The 26927-nt window shown below is 33.3% G+C and overlaps 1 protein-coding gene across 1 annotated transcript in view; it reads left to right on the plus strand.

Annotated features, from left to right (window-relative positions):
• LOC142983544 (dopamine receptor 1-like) overlaps window positions 1-26927 on the plus strand; it is a 116855-nt gene that overhangs the window by 76586 nt on the left and 13342 nt on the right. Inside the window, exons 3-5 of the mRNA XM_076130471.1 lie at window positions 21815-21972; window positions 24066-24150; window positions 25527-25707. Coding sequence (XP_075986586.1) covers window positions 21943-21972; window positions 24066-24150; window positions 25527-25707 — 296 coding nt within the window. The 5' untranslated portion in view covers window positions 21815-21942. The remainder of the gene's footprint in view (window positions 1-21814; window positions 21973-24065; window positions 24151-25526; window positions 25708-26927) is intronic.

The raw sequence follows: 26927 nt of genomic DNA on the forward strand, positions 1-26927 counted from the left end.
GTGTTAAGTGCACACGGAACAATTATTTGTGCGTACCACAAACAGATGTTTTGGGTCTTGTTGTACATTGTGTCCGTTGAGACAAGAGCAGTGATTGGTGCGGGAGTTGTCTTTAAAAAAGAGAAAAAGGACTATACACCAAATCTTGCAGAACAACTCAGAAATTAAAACCAAATCTTGTATCTAACAACTCTAAAACAATTGCATCAAATTGAGCAATCACACACATTCTCTACCTCACAGACTCCCGAAACAATATCATATTTCTCTATTATCGACTGTGACATACAAGTGTTTTCCTTAACTACGTATTATATCGATGACACTATCCATATCACAATCCAACGCGTCGAACACAGCGTTAACTTGCGCACGAATACTCCGGATATTTTCAGATACACTCGTAGTATCCGAAAAATCGGTATTGTTGAGTATGACTGTGTCTGAGCAGTTCCGTACGGATTTACAAAGTTCAGTAGCTATTGACTTTAATAATTTACGAAAGTAACTGCAAAGATAAGTATGTATTAAGTTTATCATATGAGTGTCTATAAGTGATGCTCGAAAGTATTTGCGTTGTGACGGAAATTGATAAAGACAGTATGACAATGAAAGGTGACTTAAAATTGAGCTATACGTCTCTGCGTTCGGTTGTTTTTCCCATATAATTATAAACATATATTTTAGTCAATGGCAGGCTAATCTCATTTATAGAAACGTTTTTTTTTACCTCCAAGCAAAAACTAATTATGTACTTTACTAATTAGAGACCTAACATGGACCAAAAACAAACCAACCAGATAACCTTGAAAATTGAGATGAAGGAATCTAAGAATTTAGCCTTTTCGTGCAGACTTAAGGGACCCTAAAGATATATTTTCCCAATACTGCAGAAATTCTTTAGTATCCACACGAAAGCATTCCAACCGAATTCGCATCGGAAAGAATGCGGGCCGCTCTGAAAGCAATTGTGATCGTGGACGTTCGGCTATCTCCGGAAACGTTCGTGCTTTTACCGAATTTATTTCAGCGCTTGCATTCCGATGCCAAATAAAATATGGATGAGTTTCATAAGCTCCAAGGCTTATATTAAGATAACGAGAATGAATAAAAATGTTTAATGGAATTGGAAATGTGTGTCAGGAATGATACACATAGTTCTGCTAGTATGTCGTCATATGGCTTAACGTCGATTTCTTTAAATCCAATAACCTCGATAATTTATGTGGGACTTTTTATGGAGCTATAAACTTTTTCTTTTTTATTTTCTAACAACTTTTTGTTTTAAGAATAGACGGTAACAGTCAATCTGAAAAACAAACATTACTGAAGTGAGAACTCTATTCTTTTGTCGGTGTCTATAAAAGGTACTACTTCACAAAAAAAAATGTTATTTCGCATGGGAACTGAACCCACCTTCTCCTCTACAATAACAGTGATAACACTACCTAATTTTCCACTTATTCCCGTTAATTTGATCCAACATTATCAACATAATCCACACAAACATATTATCGTCCATAAATAAAGTACACGTGTTGATAACTAGGGTAATAAATAAAAGGTGAATATGGCATAAATATAGATAGCTTGAGTCCACGAGCGCTAACTCTGGGTAAATAATGGCTTGGAAGTCCTGACACCCAATATACTAGACAGGATTTAATACCTAAGTGTGGGCCGGAATAAATCTACGTTAGGTAGCTCGGTGGTTAAGAACTTGTGGTTTATAAATTGCTTTATTAGCTTGTTTCAAACGTGCATTTTGTATTATGTAGCTACTAGCTAAGATACTTTAGGTAGTTTTAATATGGACTAGACAATATAATTGCTTGCATTTTTTATTCGGGTGTGCTAGATGAGGCGTATTTTTACCCACTTATACGATTTCCCGCTTTAAAATTTACAATCCAATCCAATCCAAGTTTGAAACTAGTCCTAAACAATCTGTTCAATTCTTTTGGCGTGATTGAGGAACAAACATCCATCCCAACTTTTGAACTAAGGTATAATATTAGTACCGAACATATCACTACACTTTGGGCTACCATTAAGAATGTTCTAAAACAAATCACCATTTGATTGCATGTCCATCAAAACTTTCTGCGAATAAGCATCAATAAACAACAACATCAAATCGAAATAGAAACGCTTAACTGAATCATTCAGTTAAATAGACCATATAATCGCTAACGAGCGGTTAACAGTGTCATTAACTTTTCTTTAAAATATAGGTAAGGCTTAATCCCTTCTTACATAATATATGCGAGCGTAACACAAACAGCATGTCTGTAAATCTCTGGTTCATGTCTAAAAATTGGATTTGGATAAAATTTTGTACAAAGATAGTAAGAAATCTCAAAAAACACTCATACATAATAGATTAAATCCCAGGATCGCGTGGGAAATACGCTGGTAATAAGCCATATGACTAAACAATAAGCCATATGACTAAAATCCTCAGACAGAGTCGCGGGCAACAGCTAGGCATCGATAAACAACAACATCAAAATAAAATCAAATCGTTTAACAAAAACATTCAGTTAAATGGATCATATAATCGCTAACGAGCGGTTAACAGCAACAATTAACCTTTCTTTAAGATATAAGGTTAAATACAATATACATTTGGCGGCCATTTTGTTTAATTACCAACATTAACACGAGTAATCGTTGGTTTTAAGAGATTTAAATCTAAGATTTACATGCACAATTTGAGGTATCTTGATTGAGATGTTGCTAATGAATGGATTTAATCACCCTCTTCGGGGAATTATGGATCAAAATTATATCAAAACCTATATTATTTATTTTTATTTACTATTTTAAAAGGAATATGAAATACACTTGCTTTAAACAGTTTACAATGTTAGTCCTATGAAAAAAGGAACGAATATTATTTGCCATAATACCGGGCACATTACGAAACTACAAATGTAGTAAGGAAAGATACAACTTAAATTCACCACACACTTTAACTCTTTCACCACTATTTTTTTGGCAAACACTAGTCTCTCTTAAAAATTATTCACCTATAAAAACGAAGAATATATTTTTCTAAAATACCAAGATATATATTTTCCCTTCTCCATATTATTTTATAAAACATTCAATACAGAATTGAACCAAAAAGTTTTATAGAAGGAAAAATAAACTATTACGTTATTATTTCTCTGTATTTTTGTATTATAACCTGATTTGAATATTTGAATAATTTAGGGCACATGTTCCAGTTATACGTAATATGAATAAAAGTTTATATTTACTTACATAACGTAGGTACTTTTATAAAGGTATCCAATAAAAAATGTATGAAAGGACTGATAGAGATACTTTTGTTGAAAAGGGTACTACTCGTTCTAGATTATGACATTCATATACATCGAGTAAATGACTTTTTGTAGTCTCCTTTGACCTATTTTGAAGTAAAGTCTAGCATAATAATATGAACCAATACAAATATTAGGTATAAGTTTATTTATTTTTTTGTCGAAGTCTATAGCTATACATTATTTCTTTGAATTAAGATTCATCTTTATGGCCCAGGTTTCTTCTACAAAGTGTAAATTTATAGAAATCGTAGTCAAAAGTATGTAAGAGAGTTTAAAACCTAACGAGGGGTAACAATTGTTCTCAATACTGCTTCACCCTAGAATTTTCTTCTATAAAATATGCACTTTTTTGAGACTACTTTCACTTACTGGTATTTGTTATGCACTAAGACACATAATATATAATATATCCTCTGGCTTACCATATGCTAGGAGCTAATTCATGCCAATATTTCAACGGCGGTCGATCATAAATACCTTAATTTTGACTAACATTTTCTCAGAAATTAATATTCAGTGCCACTATACAGTAAGTCAACAACACTGACACTATGTGTAGTTACACTATCATCGTGTAATCTTGTTACCCTATCATTTACCGCAGCTATTGTGTAACGTAATTAACGGGTATAGTCATGCGGACGGGAAATGGAGCGTTCACCCTACATGGATGTCATTGTTATTTGATAATACTGTTGCAATAGGTTGTATGACACAATTATATCATTACTATAACTATATATTCTTGAAGATACTCAAAGATATCATATCGCATCTTCAGAGGAAGAATGACTTAACATTGAATCTAAATCACGTTCCTGGCGCCTTTATTTCACTAAAGGTACGATATTAATTTTTACTATCTATGTGGGATGAATGGTAGAAAAATATGTTTGGAAACATATACTTATAGCTTGTGGAACCACCTTCATTAAACTCACCGGTTTCTTAGCGTCTACTCACCCTATGTGTAAAATTCAAAGCTCAGTGATTCTAGTCGTATATCTATACTAAACAGTCCGCTTTACTTTCTTGGTTTACATTTATTGCTTTGCTCAATATAATTCTATAATAATTACATAAAATCTACTTATTATAATTACATAGCAATCTATTCTCCTGAACAACAATTAAAAACCCACTACAACAACTTTACCCTCTCATTAATTATTCTAAATAATCATTGTAAAACATATAAAATAATTGACATTTTGATCTATTTGAAGGTTAGAAAACCGCAATGTGATGTATAGCTGATGTCCATTACAAACACCTGATGCGAATTTGTAGTAAACCGCTAATCAATTTAGTACTTTAGTTCGTTTGATGAAGGTGAACTTTGCGATAAAGCAAATTAAGTGGATTGGTTACTGTTTAAATTGTTATTTGACATTGATACGAAAAGGATACACTAGTAATAGTAAGTTCAAGATAGAAGTAATAGCAGGTATTAATTTATTATCGTCGCTAAAATATTAAGAGTATTTTAGCGACGATTAAAAGAGAAGGTTTGTTAATTTATTTGTGTTTATTACAACATATTTTTTTTGCAACAACATTAGTTGCACGACAACAAGTCTTTATATCAACATTGTTTAATTCAACGTAAGTAAATGCATATTGAAGAAACAATTTAGTCCAATGTTGGATGAAATAATATACGCAATAATGATTATTTATGGTAAAGCTCGGAATAAACAGTCTTCCGCATTTTCATCTATTTTTATTGCAAATTTCGACATTACTTTCAACACCAAACCTTTACTTCGTCTTATGAGCTGTTTGAGAAATCTTGATTTTGCTTTAAATACAGAATCTTTGCTGATAAAACAGCTTATTTCCCTTTAAAATATACAATTTACACACAAAAGAACTCAATAAAAACACACACAGGTATATTATACGCGAGGAAATCCTTAAAATTGCTCGTCACTTCCCATTTTAACGTGATAAGAGTACTTCTTCCTTCACAAAGCTGTAATTGCATTCCCCTGAGGTTCCTCCGAGATTATATAGGTATTCACTTGTATTTTACGACCGTTTTATCGCTAAAAAGACTTAAGAGCCGTGTTGTTCGAAAGCTTTAATTACATTTTAAGTGTAAGCAATTAGGATTGATAAGTTAAGTGAATTGGTATCTGTGTGAGGTAAAAGTTGTCTCATGTTTTGGGTTAGTTGTCCAAAAAATGTGCCCGAGTGAAGTGTGTTGTGTATTGTGCTTGTGAGTTTTTATCCTTATTAACATTATAAACGCGAAAGTTTATGTGCCTTTTTTAAATATAAACCACTAACCGCTTTCGATAAGATTTAACATCGTTGTCCGGGATCAAATGTAGGCTACTTACTTTTTTCAACATTTGAGTTCTAAGCGTTTAAATAAGGGATACAAATTTGTATATGTACGGCGCCGTAAAGATCAGCTGAAATTTTGATAATGCACACGTACTTGCACCGTGTGATAAATTTTCTCCGACAATGATATAATATAGTGCATGACCCAGTCAAGCGGCGATAATAGAGTTCATCTACCTTCCAAAGTGATATGCATAAGAGGAAAAATATTTCCAGTAATTGAATCTACCTGTACTAAATCAAAGATCAAAAGCTGGAATGACAAAAATGAGAATTTTAGTTTAAAAAATCATACTTATGCCAACAAAAGACTCTTCCCTTCTCTTTTTATATGTATTTATTTTTATATCATACTAGCTGACCCGCGCAACTTCGCTTGCGTCACATAAGAGAGAATGGGTCAGAATTTTCTGTTACTCTACTCCTATTGGTCGTAGCGTGATGATATAAAATGTGCTTTTTTTTCACGAAAAATATCCTCAAAATTATTTATATCTCTTAATATAACGAAGTCGAGCTAAGGCATATCCGCCATTAAAACAGTTGCCATGACAACGGAATTTTGTTAATTTAATGTCATTATAATATTGATTGTTCGCGACTTCGTTCGCCACCTGATTTTTCCCGGGAAATGCGTCATTTTCCCGGGGTAAAAAGTAGCCTATGTCCTTTCTCGGGTATCAAAATATCTCCATACCAAATTTCATGCAAATTTGTTCAGTAGTTTAGGCGTGATTGAGTAGCAGACAGACAGACAGACAGACAGACAGAGTTACTTTCGCATTTATAATATTAGTATGGATAGCCTTCCTCGATAAATGGGCTATGTAACACTGAAAGAATTTTTCAAATCGGACCAGTAGATTCTGAGATTAGCGCATTCAAACAAACAATCATGTCGTGCTGAAAAGCACGTTTTATTTTTCTCAAAGAGCTGCGATAAATAAACGCGTCCGATCGCTTCCAATTTCAAAGTGCTAATGAGGAGCCGCTGCCGCCGACGCGCTATTTATAGGGACGCTGCCCCCGCCGCCGCGGCCGGCCCGTACCGTGCCGCAATACTAATATCGTGATATCTCCTAAACTATATGTCTAAATAACACACTGTAAACTGCAAAAATAATCTAAATTAAATGCTCGTGATGATGAACTTACTTATTTTGATAAGGATATATGTATTATTGGTTATATCACCAGTTAAACATCACCCAACGAATTAAATGTTTTTTTAATACAGAAAAGTAGTTTTTGTGACTTAAATAAAAAAGCTGGATATATGTCATCGCGGACTTTTTTGTAGAACTAATAAAGACCAATGTTTTTGCTATACATTGTTCTTACTTGTATCCAACGGTATAAGCGGCGCACGCACAAATGCAATCTTCAATTAGATTTTTTTTCTGACTTCTTGGACATAAATCGCTATAACTCAGCTAATATAGTTTCAATGTATTTCAATTATATATAAAAACCTGTCGGAGAAAATACTCTTTCTATTAGTGTAAACCGCATCAAAATCCGTTGCGTAGTTTTAAAGTTTTATGCATACGAAGGGACTACAGACAAAATGGGCGACTTTGTTTTATACTATATATATATAGTGGAGGAGGAAGTATATACTACACAAAACCTTTACACGTATTTTGGTATCTTTCTATCAAAATATCGAAGGGTTTATTACACGAACACGTCACGATAACCTTTTCAAAGATTTTGTGATCAATTTTATGTATCAACGATATTTATATAAATGCAAAATGTAATCGGTGGAAAATCGGTATTTCCGGAGTTTGATTTCGTGTAGGTTGTTGAGTGAAAAAGTGTCCTTGGGAACAAAATTAAATGGGAGTCATGGGGGTGTGATGTATCGGAATTGAGTGAACAAAATTGCTTCTGTTGTATCAAGTTAAATATGTTTTACGGCTCAAAATGTACCGTGAGTATAGTTTTACGTTTGAGTGGAGATTCGTTTCAAATTTGATTCAGTAAAAGTCGTATACTATTATTATGTGTATCAATGATTTACAGATTTTTTGACTCGTGCGTGAATCAAAATCAAAAAGCAAAATCTTATTAATCCATCCAGTCTTAGCTCAACTTACGTATTTTTGGTTTGGTAGACTAATATAATTATAAAGAATCTGACAAAATATTTCAGGATATAAAAATCAATCCTATGGCATGAGCAATTTATTTTAAAATGTATATTTTATTCATCTTTCAAAACACCAATGCAGATTTGCAAAAGTCGAACTCCACATCGTAAATCATGGTAATACTTCAAAGAAAATTCACAGTCTGGAGCCGTGTGATATGGGACTTAGTGCAATAAAAGATTGAAAAGCTTTTATGTGAAGGTACACAACGGTTATAAAAGCAATTTTAAATTACTTTATTATATCCCATTCTTTGCGAACACTTCGCACGATCTCGTTCGTCGCCCGCATGGATCTCGCTTTACCTCGACGTTATCCGTAAACGTTGGATGTTCCATCAATCTAAAAGGAAATGTAAAACATTTTAATGGTGTTTTGATTTATCGTGAAATGGGAATGTAATGTTATTTTTTTTTTGTGAATTCTCTCAACACGAGGAATATAACACATTGTTGTATGCGCTTTAATTTTAGTACCTTAAATTCTGGTGGTGGATATGAATCAGACATTATTTATCAGATGCAGAAATCAGAAATCAATAACCTTATTACATTAATGATTACATAAAACTCTCAGGTACACCTAATCACGCTTTTAAGTAGAAAATAAGACATTGCGAGTCTTTATTCACATAATAATAAAGAATCTCTACAATATTTCAAAAACTAATTTACAAAAACTATAAAAAGTCGCAAACTCTATTCACCCAAGCTTACGTTATAAACCCTCACGGTGCAACCGCTAAAAATAGTAGTCTAGACAACTTATCTACTTAATAAACTTTATAAAGTGCACAAAGGTGGTTATTTTTAGAAATTGCAGTTCAATTTTCAACGTAAATAATGGATGGAATTAAGTTACAGTGACATGAGCTCGACGCTACGTGTAATCTTATTATCGGGATTCATAAAGGTCCGGGGCAAAATGTAGAAGATTTAGCGAAAAATGAGGGGTGACAGGAGCCCGGGATCACGTTAGATGTTCCAGAGGAAATAAGAAAGGCAAACATGGTCGTAATCAGAAAATAAGGTACAGTGAATGTTTGGAATCTAAAATGATTAGAGACTTGTGTGTGGGAAGAACGCGTTTATCGAAATAGGCAAGCTGCTGGTTGGTTACTTGGATAGGAACTTTAACTTTGATAATATAGTATAGTATATATAGTACGGTAGCCACGGTAGGTAAGTATATAGTATAGGTATTTGATGTAAATTAACAACTTGTTATACTTATACTTTCTACTGTTGACGCTGTGATTGTAAGGTATGTCCTAATTTAATATTTGACGAGCTGCTCTAGTGGTTGATATATCGCTCATTTGGAGCGACAGTGACGTATCTGCAAAAAAATGCAAAACTGACCTAAGTATACCAAAATGATCCCCATAGTTAAAGACAGACTATGGGGATCATTTTGGTATACTCAGGTCAGTTTTGCATTTTTTTGCAGATACGTCACTGTCGCTCCAAATGAGCGATATGATAAAACTATTTTAGTAGTACAATTCTTTCACCGCACAGATTCTAATTTGTATTTCCATCTGTATATTTAGTTTGTAGGATAGTCAGCCTTATACATATATCTCGGAGGTGTTGAGCAAGACAAAATAAAATTACTGTCAAAACATGACTGTTAAATTATTATTTCCAAAACTGAAATATAATTAAAACAAACTACCACTACTCATTTATTTCTGTTTCATAAACGACTACACTCAGGTTTCATGCTTAGTCTAATTTAATACGACTTTATCTCATTTCAAGAGAAAGTTATTCTTCTTTAGTCACAAAAGTCCTTGAAAGTACGAAATCCCTGCGGTCATTTTAGTCTTTCTATTAACCTATTGCGTAGTTACCTAGAAATTCTTACTAAACTTTGAGGAATAAAGCCTAATTTGAGATTTTTGTAGTCCTTTGTGAGGCCATCGGTAGGAATTACTAGCGTTTTAGCAAAGTATTTTCACAAATAGTTTTCGAACATAATTCTAGCCGGCAGTTTCGTTTGTGTTCAAAAATTTCCGAATATTGTTCCTATAAGAAACATTTTAGATACCTTATTGATTTAAACCGAATTGAATATTCTGGTATTACAGGTAAAATAATTTAAAATTGAACGTAATCACTAATAATACCGTTATTAAGAAATCAGCATTAACGGACAAGTAGACGAAGTCGCGGTTGACAACTAGTATCTTTTGACTTATGCATATTACATTTACAGTGACATGGAAAATATGAATATCATACCACGTATTGTCTTTAGATCTTGTAACTACGACATTATTGACTTACAAGGTATTAGGTACTAAACCTCTTACAAAGCATTAATTGGGGCTACCTGCGTGAGACCAATATGCCGTAATGGATCCGATACTCTAATCCTATAATTGATCTTTGTATTGACAAAACAGGTGGTTAAATACGATGTAATATTGTAAGTAAACACAGAATAATTAGGAAATTAATTATGTACACTACGGGTTCAGAATTGGCTGAAGCAGGAAGGAGAATAATTGAGAAAATTATATAAACTTGCGAGGGTCTTATAATCATGAAAATAATATGGTCCAATAATTAATAGAGAGCCTTGTATCTCTCCTCTCCTGACGTATTTCAGAATTGCCATTCGGTTTTTCATTTAATGTCCGTATTTCACTTTTCTCATGAAGAACAAGCGGAACCATGCCAAAGGCGAATAAACCGGAGAACACATAACCACTGAACTGACTACCTCAATTTTTTAAATACTGCTTCTAAACTATCTTGTTTACTTCAAACGTAGTGTCAATTTTAGGTTAATTTAGATGAGTCTAACCCGCGAGTCGCGATACTATAAACTATAGCAAATATCTACCAGACAAAGGTTTACTATCGAACTCTTTAGTGAAACACTAGAAAATATAAACAGATTATTTGAAGCTGTTCAACAAGCTTACGGTTTCGTAAGCCGTTCTTGTTTGCCAACAGAATTATGAAAACAAAAATATTTAAGTACGTTTCATAACAAACTTCAGAGTGGCAATTAAAGAGAAAAACCTAAAAGAGTTTAATTTAAAAAGGACACATAACAAACAAACAAACAAACGAACAAACTTTTCGTATTAGGCTGAGTTGTATTTTTTTCTTTACTTTTAATGACGTCTAGGTTTATTTAGAAGTCGCCTGTTCTTTATTTTAATAAACAAACAGCATTTTGATGGAGTTTTACTGCCTATAAAAATAGTGTTTATTGTCATAATTTGTGATGAATTTGAAATAATATGGCAACACTGTAAAATTCTAAGTTTTATATTTTTTTATTACTTTGATTATATTTTTTTGGCTTTTTATCTTAAGCTTGTTCATTTTTATTATGTATATTGTCTAGTAACTTTAAAACGTTCTAAAGTTAACTTGCAACACCAAAAAAAAATTCAATAAAGGATTATTATTACTAGTTCTTTTGTTGCTACATCCTTGCCTGTTATTTTCATCTTAAAATGTTCAAAACATGTCAATAAACAGATCACATCGGCGATATCTTGAAAAACGTCAGGTGCGTAGTACTCGTAACCGGCAGTCCTGTATGGATGAGAATGAGGCCAGGGAAGTTTGTAAAGATCGTACCCAGGGACGTTAGTTGGTCTCTACCTACTTCTATGGGAAAAAGTCGAGATATAATAATTCTAAAAATCTCAAATTGCTTATTACTATACTTATAACAATAACTTTAGCTTTAAGCCTTCTCAATTCAAGGCCAAACTAAACTTTACCCCTCACTCATTTTCATAGCAATCTAAAAATCTTATCTCTCCAGCAATTACGAACTCTATTATCTCCATTACAGTAATATTAAAACGTTGAACTTTACAGTCTATAAACGTGGCCTACGACGTTTAGGGATGCAAGCGATACCATCGATGCTTCAGAAACAAAAACAAATGTTTTAATAGTAAAAAATGGACTTTTACTGTATTTTTTGCTATTATAAACCACCCAACTACCTATAGTATTATAAGTAATGTTCAACAATCAAAGAGATATGTTCAACAATCATAATCTGTTTAAAAAAAACTCATATAATTTAGTCAACAAAGGTATTTTTATGTTAGTAGTAACTATTGACTATTGGGACCGTATCTTGACATGCTAAAGAGATAGAACTTCCACTGTTAAAAGGAAACATTGTTATATTATACATGGCGCAATAATAAAGCGTTGTCACTTTCTTAAAGCAATTTGGATTGCCTTTGTATCAATATATATATACAAAATATCGATATTTCTATACGCAATTGTTTTTATATATCGATACTAGCTGACCCGCGCAACTTCGTTTGCGTGTATCCCGCTACTTCGACAAATACAGTCAACGCACCAACTCATATTGGATACTAATTTTCAATTCACAATAACTTCTCTTTCCCTTAACCGCGTTTAAAATATTAAAATGTTTTTTGGTTTCTGTGACTCTTCTTTGATCGCCCCCCCTATCAGTTTTTGGAAAAAATATTTAAGTAATGTACAGATTTTTTTTTGTACAATATGTATAGATCAAAGTCGTAGTACCTACTTTTTAATATTATTTATTTTTTATGTACCGTTTTTTTTATATTTTTTGTTTTTTTTTTTATGTACTTACCTACTTTTGTTATATACATCTAACTATTATTTTCTTGTTTACTTTTTAAATTATTTACATTCTACATTTTATTACTTTTACTTATTTTTTTATTTACATTTATTTTTAGAAGATTAACTTTGTCTACATTTTTTGAAATATAATATAAGGTATACATACATTTTCATTTTAACGATGAGAAAGGTTTCCCATATATTTAAAATTAAAGACTATCTACAATTAAAAACTACCTGTAGGTAGATATACATGTTATTTTTTTTTATTTTCCTTTTATTTTATTTTTTTTTTCTTTACCTTTTTTATGTATTAGATTGTACTTTATTTATGTAGGTACACTATCTATTTTAATTTTTGATTTAGTACTTTTTGTATCTTTTATATTCCTTATGGACTTTTTTTTACTTTTTATTTACTTAAAACAATTAATTTTTAGAAGATTAACGTTGTGTACCTACATTTTAAACTTATTTACTTTTTACATTTTTATTTTATCTTTACAACAATTATTATATTACAGAATGTCTTTATATACAACGTTCACAGCTTTTTTGTCATTAGACAATACAAACAAAGTCGCCTACAAACAAAGTAGCTGCCGCCGACGCGCTATTTATAGGGACGCTGCCCCCGCCGCCGCGGCCGGCCCGTACCGTGCCGCAATACTAATATCGTGATATCTCCTAAACTATATGTCTAAATAACACACTGTAAACTGCAAAAATAATCTAAATTAAATGCTCGTGATGATGAACTTACTTATTTTGATAAGGATATATGTATTATTGGTTATATCACCAGTTAAACATCACCCAACGAATTAAATGTTTTTTTAATACAGAAAAGTAGTTTTTGTGACTGAAATAAAAAAGCTGGATATATGTCATCGCGGACTTTTTTGTAGAACTAATAAAGACCAATGTTTTTGCTATACATTGTTCTTACTTGTATCCAACGGTATAAGCGGCGCACGCACAAATGCAATCTTCAATTAAGTTTTTTTTCTGACTTCTTGGACATAAATCGCTATAACTCAGCTAATATAGTTTCAATGTATTTCAATTATATATAAAAACCTGTCGGAGAAAATACTCTTTCTATTAGTGAAAACCGCATCAAAATCCGTTGCGTAGTTTTAAAGTTTTATGCATACGAAGGGACTACAGACAAAATGGGCGACTTTGTTTTATACTATGTAGTGATGATTTGTCATTATCACGCTACATCCCTTACGGCGATAGAAGACTACTTCACAAGCGTTTCAATTAAACCCGGTCTAAAATACCTCGACATAAAACATAATGTATTGTTTCATTCAAGGGTTGAATAAAGATAAGCGGTTTTATATTCTGGTTTAGTAGTTGCTCTGATTGCTGGCGAAATTTGGGGTGTTATGGTACAATAGAAAGTTAGGGGTTAATGGCCTTTATTAGCTGTACTAAGCTACGTTTTAAATAAATTTGTAATTTGCTTGATTATGTCCAATACAAAAGAAATGTAGGCCCTCAGTAGTCTAGGTAGTAAGTTAAGAATAATGTAAGTCAACCCTTTCGTGCTTTGTCATTCGCATTTCATTTGAACGAGTTATTTTTAATGAACAATATTGAATAATATATTATTTTTAACCTGGACAACGTACATTGCTGCGATATACAAATGTATTAAATACTTTTGAATTGGCCTAGTTTATTATCTATCTATAGAAATAATGATGAATACAGTACAAGTGAGAGTCAATAATAATATTCATTAATAAAGTAGTGCATCACAATATCATTGCGTTTAAATTATAAAATAGTAAAAAAAGCCTAGTTTTAATTGTGTCTGATCAAGGTTGAACCTGTATAAACAAAAAGATTTAAAAGTTTATTCATATTAATCTCAAAGTACATACTAAAAAACTTTAAACATACATAGCTTTTCCTTCATCTCAAATGATTTTTGTATCACTACTAACCTCGGACGTAAACATTCTTAGCATCCCCATACATAAGCGCAACCTCGTGTATGTTATGTATGTAAATATCTCTTCAGAGAAGGTCCCTAATTTCAGGGCCAACCTTAGGGAAATACATATTTGAATATGGCAGGTACGACACTTTAACACGCATAATTTAGGAAATAACTTGGTAAAAATAAACCTCTTGATATTCAGATTAGGGGTATAAAAATGCGGAAATCTTGGAGCAGCTATGTATAGGTATTTTGACTAGTTATTGCGTATGAAAACGTCTTTTTTTAACCCATTACTTTCCCACTGATGGCCAAGGGTCTCCTTCCTAACTTTGCTAACTAACTACTTTAACTGCTTTTACCTAATAACACATTTTTATAGGCTGCATTAAAGACAAGACGTAAAAGTACATGATTGATAAATATCTATTTATCTTATAATATAAATTGTTCAATATTGTTTTTCTACCTTAATATTCGACTTGTTTGTATGACTAAGAACTTAAAAGTGCGTAAAGTGTTGCTAAAAAGCAATTTAAGCACCTAACTTTGCTATACAAAATACCAGTTTCAAAATTATATCTAAACAACTCAAGAAAAAATTGCGCTTTTAACCCAAAACAAAAAGCCGGCCTTAAAAAAATCCTAAGGATTTCTGAAATATTTAACTACCTCTCAAAGCACGATGCAAATCATGATCGCTGTAATACCGAAGGGATTATATCTGGTACTTGAAGTAAATTGCTTCGACACTTGAGTTCGTAAGGAATCTCTTCCCAAAAATCTGGCCGTGATGCAGAACGATTTCTGATTTGATTTCGATGCTCTTTACATTTTGTCGTTTGGGTATCTTCGGGAATCTTCGGGTCCGGTCGTGTTTTGAAAAGTAGGACAAGTGCTTGATAGATTAGGAATTTGAAGCCAAGGTTTGTTATGGAATGGTGGAAGTTGTTGTACAAGAATGACATTGACTACGAAAATTAATGCCTTGTCTCTTTACCTTGTCCGTTATTTGGTAGGAAACTTTTTAAACATGAATTTAACTTACAAAAGTCTTAGTTTCTACATCCGAAACAATTGAATTTCGGTTCTAAGAACTGCTTTAAAAAATAACCAGTAAATGGCTGAAAGAGAAGTTGAAACTTGTAGCTTGACAATTTAATTGAGTGCCTTGCAATGCACGATTTATTAAAGTATATTCAAGATTTATTTGTATGCCTTAAAAACACTACCTTCACAACCAGGCATGTTGTATTAAGTCCCCAAGTGACTGGTTGCCTAATTCTTAATTTTGTAGGTCTCCGCCTTCAGCGTATCTTTCTTCGAAGGCTCTATACTAAATTGCTGGACTATATTAGAGTAAACCTAATAATATTATTGCTCATTTCAGCATTACCGTTAAATTGTTATTAGCTTTGTTGCTTAAACGCCAATCAGCGTATAATGGCTACAAATTAACTAACCAAATTAATTATGATTAAGGAAGTTTGTCTGAGCGTGTGTACTAATAAACATACAATTAGGAATATTGGCGAAACCACCGAACCATCTTGTTAGTGGTCATGATATAATATTGCTTGATTACAAAACATCTGACTATTAATAAATGTAAATAAATGTAACCCATTAATGTCCCACTGCTGGGCAAGGGTCTCCTCCCGTAATGAGGGAGGGGTTAGGCTTTGAGTCCATTGCCTGACTATTAAGCCATATTATATTTACAGCATTGGTAGTTACGACTAAGACCGGAAGTTTTCGGTTCGATTTCCAGACGAACAATGTGTGTTTAACTGAAAACTTTAATTGGTTTATTATTAAGTTCAACGTTCGACTGAGAATTTTCGTAACACATAGCTAATTCTTAGTGCTTGAGAAAGAGAGCTCTAGACAAAGATAAGTTATTCATATGATATTTAGGGCAATAAACTCGCCCCCTATTATATCCTAATAACATTGTTAACGGCAAAACGTGGTTATATTTCATACACCTCTGTCTACACCTACGGTTATAACAGGCATGATATTATGACTGTATGTATGTATTTAGACAAGTGTGCGACAGATTTAGCAAATCCAAGTTTTTTTTATTTGCGACCAAATCCACGGACGGTCAAACGAAAAAATTAAATCACATTATTTTCGACAAAACATATTCCAAATCGAGTGTTTAACGAGAAATTACTATAAAACCATTACAGCTATTGGACATTATTTTAAAGCTAAAATGTTCATCGTTAACAATCTAAACAAAGCGTTTATATCTAAAACAATTCGTCTTGTTCGCAAGAAATTAACGTAATTTCGTGACGAAGCCAAATGGACGGTAATTAGGAAACAATTAACAAAAAATTGTGTTAAATTCGTTAATTATTCATTAATAACTTTAAGAGAATAAATTAATGTTAACGTCTGAAGATTCTTGTTAGTGCTTGGAAAATAAATCATTAGGAGTAAAAATATACATTTCGGTTGATTTCTTATTATTTTCGCTCATTAGTAAGAATTTGTATTAAGTATTCAGTTTCAATTTCTATCAGTGACTATAACAAACAGATATTTTACAAGCTGCCCGACCAAACTCATTCGAACCTGATTTTTAAAACGTGGAAACAGTAGCTCGATTCTACAACTATCAACTACCGACAATCGGCTATCGAGGATCGAGAGTTTGACTTTAAAAATGTACTGCCAAAATAGGTTTTACGACGCCCGCAAGAGGCGCTGAACTGATTGACATACAACATTTTTCGACGTCTACGCCGCTGTCGTTAGTCGATAGTAATAGAGAATCGGGCGATAGATAGCACATTAAGATTGGACTCTTTTGCTCGAGCCATTTTGGAATTTTGCAACGCTTATTAAATACTTTTGTAATATATCATGATTGGATAGATACACACGATGTTTTTAGCTTTGATTTCCACTAATCTTTAAAGGATTCATTAAACTTATATCACTAATCAACGTCTGCTCATCAATCTATAACAAGTGATAACTCTTTAATTGGCACGTGCCTGATAAAGAAAGTACACGAGTACTGCTATTTTCTTAATGACATTGTTAATCGTGTTATACTTTCATAATTTGCATTATGCAATATCGTTTTTAGACTCGCAAACAAATCTATACTAATATTATAATTGCGATAGTCTCTTGCACTTTTATGGCTTAATTATTCAACCGAATTTGATAAAATTTTGCACAAAGATAGTCACCTCTTATTAAAAATAAGTAATTTTATTTTTCAAAAATTAAACCCATAGTCATGTAATTAACAGTGAATAAAAAAAATACATATAGACTCGCAACTAATACATAGTTATTCTTATATTCCAACTTCAATCCGTTAGTAGTGCTCTTGTACGTACTAACAATTACGTTTAAGACTAACCGTGATTAAGTTTTGAATTGCTTTTCTTTTCGTATGAAAGACTTCGCCGTGTTGGTAGAATATGTTTCGGTAGCTGTGCCTACATACATAATTTATTTCGGCTATTTCAATCTTCATATAGGTAACCGATAATAGCAACCTAAATCTGTTTGTTCAAAACGTATTTCCAATCAAATATCCGATAAGGTAAAAAAGGACTCTCAAAAAACTTTTTTAATGACGTACAAATCAATTTTCGGAGAAATTTAGTGAAAATTTGGCGTACTTCCAAGTACGCAAGTTGAAGGAATTAATAAAGTTGGAAAAATTGTACGTGACCCTTGAGTTATTTCCGATGTATTGAATTGAAAAAATACTCTACAATTTATAAAGAATCCAATGTCGCATTCGAAAAGGTGTATTTTTCTTAGTGTCTGTAGTGCACTTACGACTTTATGGTTCCATGTACTATAATACTTCTTGCCTTCAATTGTATGTTGTTCAAAGAATAGTTACAAAGATTTTTCTTTTCATTTACTCAAAAGACGTCGGTTTTCAGTAAATAAATTCTCGGCCACGACTTGATAATAGTCGCAAATGGTTCTTAATGGTCGTTAAGATGAAATATTGTTTTTTAATAACATTTTACCGCTTTTCTAGGTAGAAATACGTATTTATAGGGTAGCTAAGATCGTCGTTACACCGCTACCATAGCGCGTGATTGTCGTGGGCTCGTTTCCTACACAGAGTAAGCAAGCAGAAATATTTATTAAATCTTCAATTGTTTTTTCCTGGTTTAGCTGCATATTTCGTTATTTGTTATAGTTCGAAACTCTCAGTCAGCCTGCGACCACAGCGAGTGCAACCTGCTCCGAAACGTTAGGCATTTGAAGGTTAATTGCGTGTTCGCGTTAATTCTCGTATTCTGTTATACATTAAGTTCGAAACTCGTCTTTATATAAGGTACAATAAAGAGATGAGAAATAAAAACAGACATAAACACGCCAGTCAGTAACTTATTTTTGTAAAGTACAGTTAATTTCGACATAGAACTGTAGCTCGATTCTCTACTACTATCGACTGCCGACAACCGACCTATCATCGACAAATTTTGTATGAAAATCTGATCAGCGCCTCTGACGGGTGTCGTAAGAAACATTTTGGCTGTACATTCTAAATGTCAAATGTCGATAGCTAGCCGGTTGTTGGTAGTCCATAGTGGTAGAGAATCGAGGTACTGGCCAGTGTAAATAGCGTACAGTGTGATGTTTTTCTTTCATAACAAGACAACACTCCACCCTAATAAGTATAAGTACATAGAAGATAAGTCTAAATAATCCCACATTGCGGTCAAAGAAACAATTTGTGTAGTAGTTTTACCGACCTTCATAAAAACTTCGTGATATCAATTCTGGTGTTATTTTTCAATCATATTTAGTAGATTGGAACAGTGCCTAATAGATGGTAAAACTTTCGCCTCGTTAACCGCAAAAGCCTTCGTAACTAGCACTTTTTATGACAAGGTTACTGAAGATCTTAAAAATAATAATAGAATAATTCTTACTCATAGTTTGAAAGGCAAGCATCAACTATTACTAATATTTTTTTCTAGATTATTATTTTATTTGGCTTGCTTTATGACTGGACTATAATACTAAATTGCCATAGATTTTATTTTCATAAAAGTAAATATTGGTGCAAGAGTGGAATCAGGGGCCCTCTTTCATTACGAAAGGAGGTTAGCTTAGCAGTGCCCCTGGTTAAATAAAATGAAGGAATTAGGAATTATTAACAAAATTGAATAGAAGTAATTAATGTTTTTATATATGTGTTTAAAAAAATTCAAACGCTCATTATGAAGCCTACTTTTGATGTATTATAATTATACAAATTTCTAATCTCTCCAGCTCAGTAAACGAAAACAAATCACCCAAATTACCTCACAGGAGGAAAACACATGTCGCGTTCAGCGTTCGTGTAATAATCTGTAATTTCAATCAAAGGAGTTTCCGATCCAATAGGGATACAGCTTTGACGCACCTGCCGAATACGGGTTATTGATGTTCGAACAAACTTTGTGGAGTATTCATTCATAATACGCCGTCCATGAGTTTGGATATCAATAGGAAATTGAGGTGAAAATAGCTTGTGAGGAAAGTTGTAATAGAATTATATTTACTAAATGTATTTATTTGTCGATTATGATAGTCAAACCTACTAATTAGTGCTCAAATATTGTCAAATAACTAAATACTGATACAAAAATTCTGACTTACTATTTAATAATTGTTTTTAATAAAGTACATATTTGAAGTTGTTTGAAATTACTAGAACTACTACGGTGGAAAACGAAGGTACACGTAAAACAAAAGCTTGGCAACTAACTACATTTTTATAGGTTCCTCTTTTTCCGACATTAATCTTAGCAAGAGTCGGCTCAAATTCCAGCCAAAATTTAAAACTTTGTAATTGAAGCAAATTACATTATCATTTCGTTAAACATTTCTACGACTTTCTATGCACTGTAAACGCGACAATTCAAAAAATTATGTAGCATTTTTCAAACAATTTCTAGGAGTGTTTGTGTCAGAACGCCAAGCATTCAAAGTTCCAGTGAACTGGCAACAATTATAGTTAGTCGACGAATTCACGGAATGCAACGTTGCATACCTCGCTTTAATATAAATAGTATAGAAGGCATTGTTGTATTGCAACGAACCACTTTTAATTATTAGTTTTGAAAGTTTGTTTAGGTAGGATAAATTGTATTGGTTTTTTCAGTTCCGTGGGGGGAAAATTGTATTTAGCAATGAATGTAAATTCTCATTTAATTTTGTACAGTGCCAGGGTTTGTCGTTAAAGGCAAATCTTTATTACATTTAAAAACTGCATCTGCTATGCTTATTTTTATATTTCATTTAGGTATGTATTTACTACAACGTTAAATACAAGTACGAAATGAGAAAATTTAATTAAAAAATGGTGTTTGCTTATCACTTGCCGTAAGTTAAACCTTTTAAGTACTAGGCTACTACAATTTAAATAGAACTGGCCCTATATCTCATAGCATCTATACTTTGTAAGTTATAACACCTAATGGTTCTATTTTTGTATTGCTATTTATTACCGGTTATCCCTTAAGTATTAAAAATTCAACACACGGAAGCTTCAATCTCAGGAAGGTCATCTAAAAAATGCAAAAATTCTCCATAAATATAACCTCTTCTAAATTGGATGATTTCTTACGGGACAGACCTTTCACCCGGACATTATTTAAATATTCATTACTCGTTCAACACTTTTGCAACGGAGTAAGTTGTAAATTAGTGATGCTGGTTACCTATCCCATGCTTGCAGAAGTTGTAAATGTGATTTTTATACAAAACAGATGCAATATCTTTTTAATCCTTAGTCACGTCATTGCTTGGGCAAAGGTCTCCTCCCAAACAAGGGAGGAGTGAGGCCTCTATTGTTCAATTATATGTATAACTAAAAACTTAAATGACATATTAGGTTGTGAATAAAGTATTCTCTATGGCCTCTGCCTACCCGTTCAATAAGACAAAGGCGTGATTTTAGATTTTATTATTTTTATTTTGTATCTGGTCTTCTTTTTATAAATACATCTAACTTCTTAAACACATATTTTAATATATTCTAAGTAAGTTGTCTCTTAAAGTTCGTAATGAAGTTTGTTCAAATGTTAAATAGTGTAGGCCACTTTGTCAAAAGTAGACCGCACGTACTTCAAAACTTCGTAAAGCCTGTTATAATTAGTTCGTAAAACGCAGTGAGAATTCAAAAGTTGAGATTGCATGAAGACTTTTAATAAACACGGCGACGAGTGCGAGCATGACTCGCTCTTTTAACATTCATTATTTTAGTAACTGGGTAAAGTAAACACTGAAATACCATGCCGTTCCATGCGGCCACCCATCTTTCAAACATCCGCGCCAAAAGTCGCTTACCGCAGAAGGTGTTCAATTGCAACTTATAGTTATTTTTTAAACGAGTTCCCATTTTCTTTGTTTCAGATATGTGAGCACACACCATGGCACCTTCACACGTGGCTCGGGAACACAGCCAGCTCGACAGCTTCCTTATGAAGGTCGACACCAAGACCTGAGGATGCTCCACCTTCGCGCCACTAAACATTTATAAGATGGAGTTCGCCTCTGTTTTACCTACCAATGTGAGTACCTCCGAATGTTTAGTATTATGCAGAAAGTAATGGCAACATATTATGTACATTTTACATTCAATTCTAGGATTACTTAAAGTTTCCTCGCAGATTACCTTGTAGTAATGTTCGTTAGCAGTGGTCGTAGCGACAATTTACGGTGCCCGTACATTTTCGCGTTTTAAAGTTCCCAGTAACGAAATACTTTTGTCGTCATTCAATATTTTAACAGCACTTTACTAAGTATATAAATACCTACCAGTACTTTAGATACTTTACATATACCATTTATCAGCACTTTTCTTGTTCTAGAATCGACTTTAAAGTGCTATACCGGCGCGAATACAGCCTTTGATTTCAGAAGCATCCTTCATATTACTCTGAAAGAGATTTTTTGCACTAAACATGGAAGTTCAGATAATTATTCAATTCATGTTTTCAATTAACCAAAACATAATAATATTATATACTATTTAGCTTTGCTCCAACAATATTGAAATCACAATTCTCAATCCATTTATGTGACCATTCAATCCAGGATTTACCTTGTACAGCTTTAGGCGTTTCGATATTTGCAGTAAAGCCACACATTTAACGATTGTACAGTTGGCTGGCTACAATAAATATGAATGGATTGGATTGCACCACACGCTCTAAAAGCCTTTTAAAGGTTCTATCATGGGCAGTTTTAGACAACTATTTTGTGGAAGCGAAAATTTCAGTGTTAGTTTTGAGGTCTTGTTAAAATACACAAATGAAATTGATAGATTATTTAAATACAATTTTAGGGACTCTACATGGAGCTTGAATCTACAAATTCAATATGATAATGAAGTAACAACTGTATTATTATCGATAAATATCTCTGTCTTTGTGTCTGATTGTTATGAAACTTAGTATGGAAGTAGTTGAAGCATAGAATAAAAACATAAAATATGTAAATTACCAAAAACCGAACCAGCATGTTGGTTTGGTGTATATTACGGTATATAATTATATCCCTAGGGATATAACTATGTTACGGCTTTATCTATCTTACTGCGACATATACACAAATTACACACGATGACATGGTTGATGCCACGCGAGTCGTTTAGTTCCTTTTTTAAATTCATTACCGTCCTACTGCAGGGCAAGAATCTCCTCCCAAAAGAGGGACGAGTTAGGCCTCGAATCCACCATGCTGGCCAAGAACGTGTTGGGAACGTTGCATTCCCTCAATAAATTAGTTAGTTCCTTACAAATCATAAAATCTATGTTTAATAAAAACAACTCTCCTTCACTATCAAAATAATAGTACGCATAATATCACCCAATTTCCTGTAAACAAACTGATATTGTTTGAAACTTATTAACACATCATGACGTGCACAAGTTAGATGAAATTTCACCGTCGCGTCGGCGGCATATTAGTATCGTTTCCCCACCGTATCGAAGTTTCTACTTAAATCAAGTTTAACTTATTTAAGTTTCATAACTGATACAGGTAATTATTCTGAATAGTTTAGTGAACACGCGGTTAACTTTTTGATCTTGCGGAGATGAGTTTGTTATTATTAAAGGTGTAGAACTGAACAATTATAATTTTGCGCCAATAGAACCCTATACATTTACATGGCCGCCTTTTAGATGAATATGGTTTAGATTCGATTTCGATTCGAGCCATTGCGATCTTTAAATATCTATAAGTATATTTTAACAGTAGCCCGGAGTTCGGTGACATGACCAATAAACTGCAACTCCGAGTTTATTGACGTTCTTCTTACGTGTGAAACAGCTTAGGACCGTCAACTTTAAGTTTTACTTAACATCGTTATAAAAATTATTTCTAATAATAATAAATAAATAATAAATTTAACCCATTATTGTCCCACTGCTGGGCAAGGGTCTCCTCCCGTAATGAGGGATTTTTTTTTAAATATTTAATATTTTTTATTTATTTCTAATACACACAACAATTTTTAATTGTATTTAATAGTCTCAAACAGAGTACAAAGTAAACGCACTATTACTTTACTACATCCAAACAAAAACTATTTACGATTCGCTCCACGCAGCACCGTGTATTAAATCATTCCACTATTAATAATTCATGTGTCCGCCAGGTGGCGCTGTACAACGACACGACCGTGGAGTATGAAGATGGAGACGACCCGGATGCCGTCACGTTGCTCTCTATACTACTTGTTGGTGAGTGTATGCCTTCGGGCGGCTTGATCAACTTTGACACTAGGTTGACAACTAACCATACGATAAGAAGAAGAAAAGAAGGTGAATGGTTTTCATTCATTCATCGTATTGTTATTGGTCATCATTGTTCAAGGCGTTAGCGCCGGTAGCGTGATTCTCTACTGTCAGATCTATCGAGTAACGAAATTTTGACATTTTAAATGTGCTACAAAAACAGCTCCTACGGCGCTTGGTAGAGGAGCTCATATAATTTCTACATAATTTTCAACAGCTAGCCGGTTGTAGATAGGCAATAGTAGTAGTGGAGAATCGCGCAAGGCCTTTGAAATGCTTTAACACCTATGATTTGAAGGTGACGGCAATTGGGACCGCCGTCTTAAATTAAAGCATGGAGAAGCTGACTCAACAAACAATATACATCCACCCATCTATAAAATATCCGTGTTAAGGTCGCTTATCCCACTAATCGTTTACCGCCCGGTGAGCGCAACTAACTATGACCGCCTAGTTTATGATGATGGACGGTAGATATGAAGATTGGACTTTATTAGGTACTGTGCATTAGAGTAGGATGGTTCATTGAACATGACGTCTAATAGTTTGGCATCTCCGTACTCATGTAACTAAGGATATTCAAAACTGAATTGTGACATTGTTTTTCACGTCTAATAACTAGGAATACTGTACAAAATAAATATTTAATTATACAACACATCCTAAAATAAACCTTATATACCAACAAAAGTTTCAATCTAATCCAAGCCAAGCAACAGGTCGAACAAAATACTTCTTCCGAGTTCAAGACCAAGGAAATTACATAACATACACACCGATATCGCTTGAGTGGCAAATATTTCCAGTCTATTTCGCCTCACTCGGTGCTAAGCGGTCCAATTTCCTGCCACTAACTGACTGTCACAGGTATTTTGCTATCGTGTATCTAGCATCTATGAAAAGTGGGTGTAATATGCTTTGATTGATGTTTTAGTTCACGTTTTTGTACAGGAAATAACGCTTTCAGTTTAGAGAGTAGGGAAATAGATTGGAAAATAGATATTTTTTGATAGGTTAGATAAAAATGATTGGGTGTGAAAACTGTTTTGGCGAGGGATGGAATCGGAACCATCGATCTATGAAAAACTATTTCCCCAAAAAATAGGCAAGATTTTTTGAGCAGTACTCTGCTATAATACTAACAAAATACTTTATTAGTTTAAAAATATTCAGTTAGTAATATAACTCGTGTTACTTACTCGCCTACTAAAATTACTTACCACCAAGTAGATCGTTTAGTTGCTTCGTATTACTATGCCTACACAATAAGAAAAAAAAAATAGCTAGACTTATCAAATCAAACAAATCAATTTCTCTCCCAGGTATATTCCTCTCACTGCTCATCTTCCTGAGCGTGGCGGGGAACATCCTAGTCTGCATCGCGATATACACGGACCGGGGTCTGCGACGCATCGGCAATCTGTTCCTAGCATCGCTGGCTATCGCTGACATGCTAGTCGCACTGGCTGTCATGACATTTGCTGGAGTCAATGACCTACTTGGGTATGTAAAACTATGCTTATGAGTTCTTTAGTTGGATTGCAGTTGGTCACACAGACTGACTTAGAGAGTCGCCAGGGAATGCAGTCTGCAACCCGTTTCGAACCTTATCCCTCAATGCAAGATTTTAGATTTATATTGTATTATGTAACGTGATTTTAATAAGACTTGGCGTATAGATATAGAATAAACATTGTGTATGCTTATAAAATAATAGTAGGGTAAGGATGCCTATTATGAGATAGGCGCCAAATATGAGATAGCTAGGTATTGGCCAAACTATGCATGTCAGCCATTTCGCGCTAGTGTCACGTGAATCAACATAGCAACAATACTAAACGTCTGCTAGGTCGCGCCAGCCACCGGCGATCTAAGGACCTGTGCGTGCAGGTTAATACATTGTTGTAAAACCAAATATTTTTCGTCACATGTTTACAGTTATGTCGGTTATGTCACCACTTTATTATTACCTTAAAAGCTTGAAAAAAATATTTAATTTATAACTAATATAATCAAGTTTAAGATGTGAATGCAGTTTTATTGTGTTTTCACAGTGAAACAAAAACAAGGGATTCATTTCGTTAAACTGTTGTTTTTCCTAATATGAGGTATGCTGGGGTTCCTAAAATGGGATACACAAAAATAACTATTTTTATGTGTTGTACTGAGATTAATATTGTTAGGCATAAACCGTAATAGCTAGAAAGCAGAAATTTTCACAAATTATGTATTTCCGTTGCTGCTATAACAACAAATACAAAAAATTTAAAAAGTGAAATATTAAGGGGTCCCCATACAATAAACGTGATTTTTTCGTTTGTTTTGCTCTATATTAATTCTCTATTATATGTAGATGATGGTACGGAATACGGTCCGACTCGCACTTGGCCGGTATTTCTAATGTTTGTTTACTTCTAAAATTTTAAAGACCTTAATATTGGATACTATCTTATATTAAGAACCCCTCATATCTCATAATAGGAGACCCTTTGCCGTGGACTTCTTTTCTGTCATTTTTCACTTTTGACAACCCAGCCAGAAAAATATTTTATTTAGCACTAAATAGCTACTACACATTTAAAGTACATTAAATTTCCTATCTAAAACGATATCTTTGGAAGCTTCAAATGAAACAGTTTTATTTTTATAAACAAAAATAAAAATGGTATCTCATAATAGGCATCCTTACCCTAATATGTAAGGATTTTGTACTAAAGTAAATC

The sequence above is a fragment of the Anticarsia gemmatalis genome, chromosome 24 (genome assembly GCF_050436995.1).
Source record: "Anticarsia gemmatalis isolate Benzon Research Colony breed Stoneville strain chromosome 24, ilAntGemm2 primary, whole genome shotgun sequence".
Classification (NCBI taxonomy): domain Eukaryota; kingdom Metazoa; phylum Arthropoda; class Insecta; order Lepidoptera; family Erebidae; genus Anticarsia; species Anticarsia gemmatalis.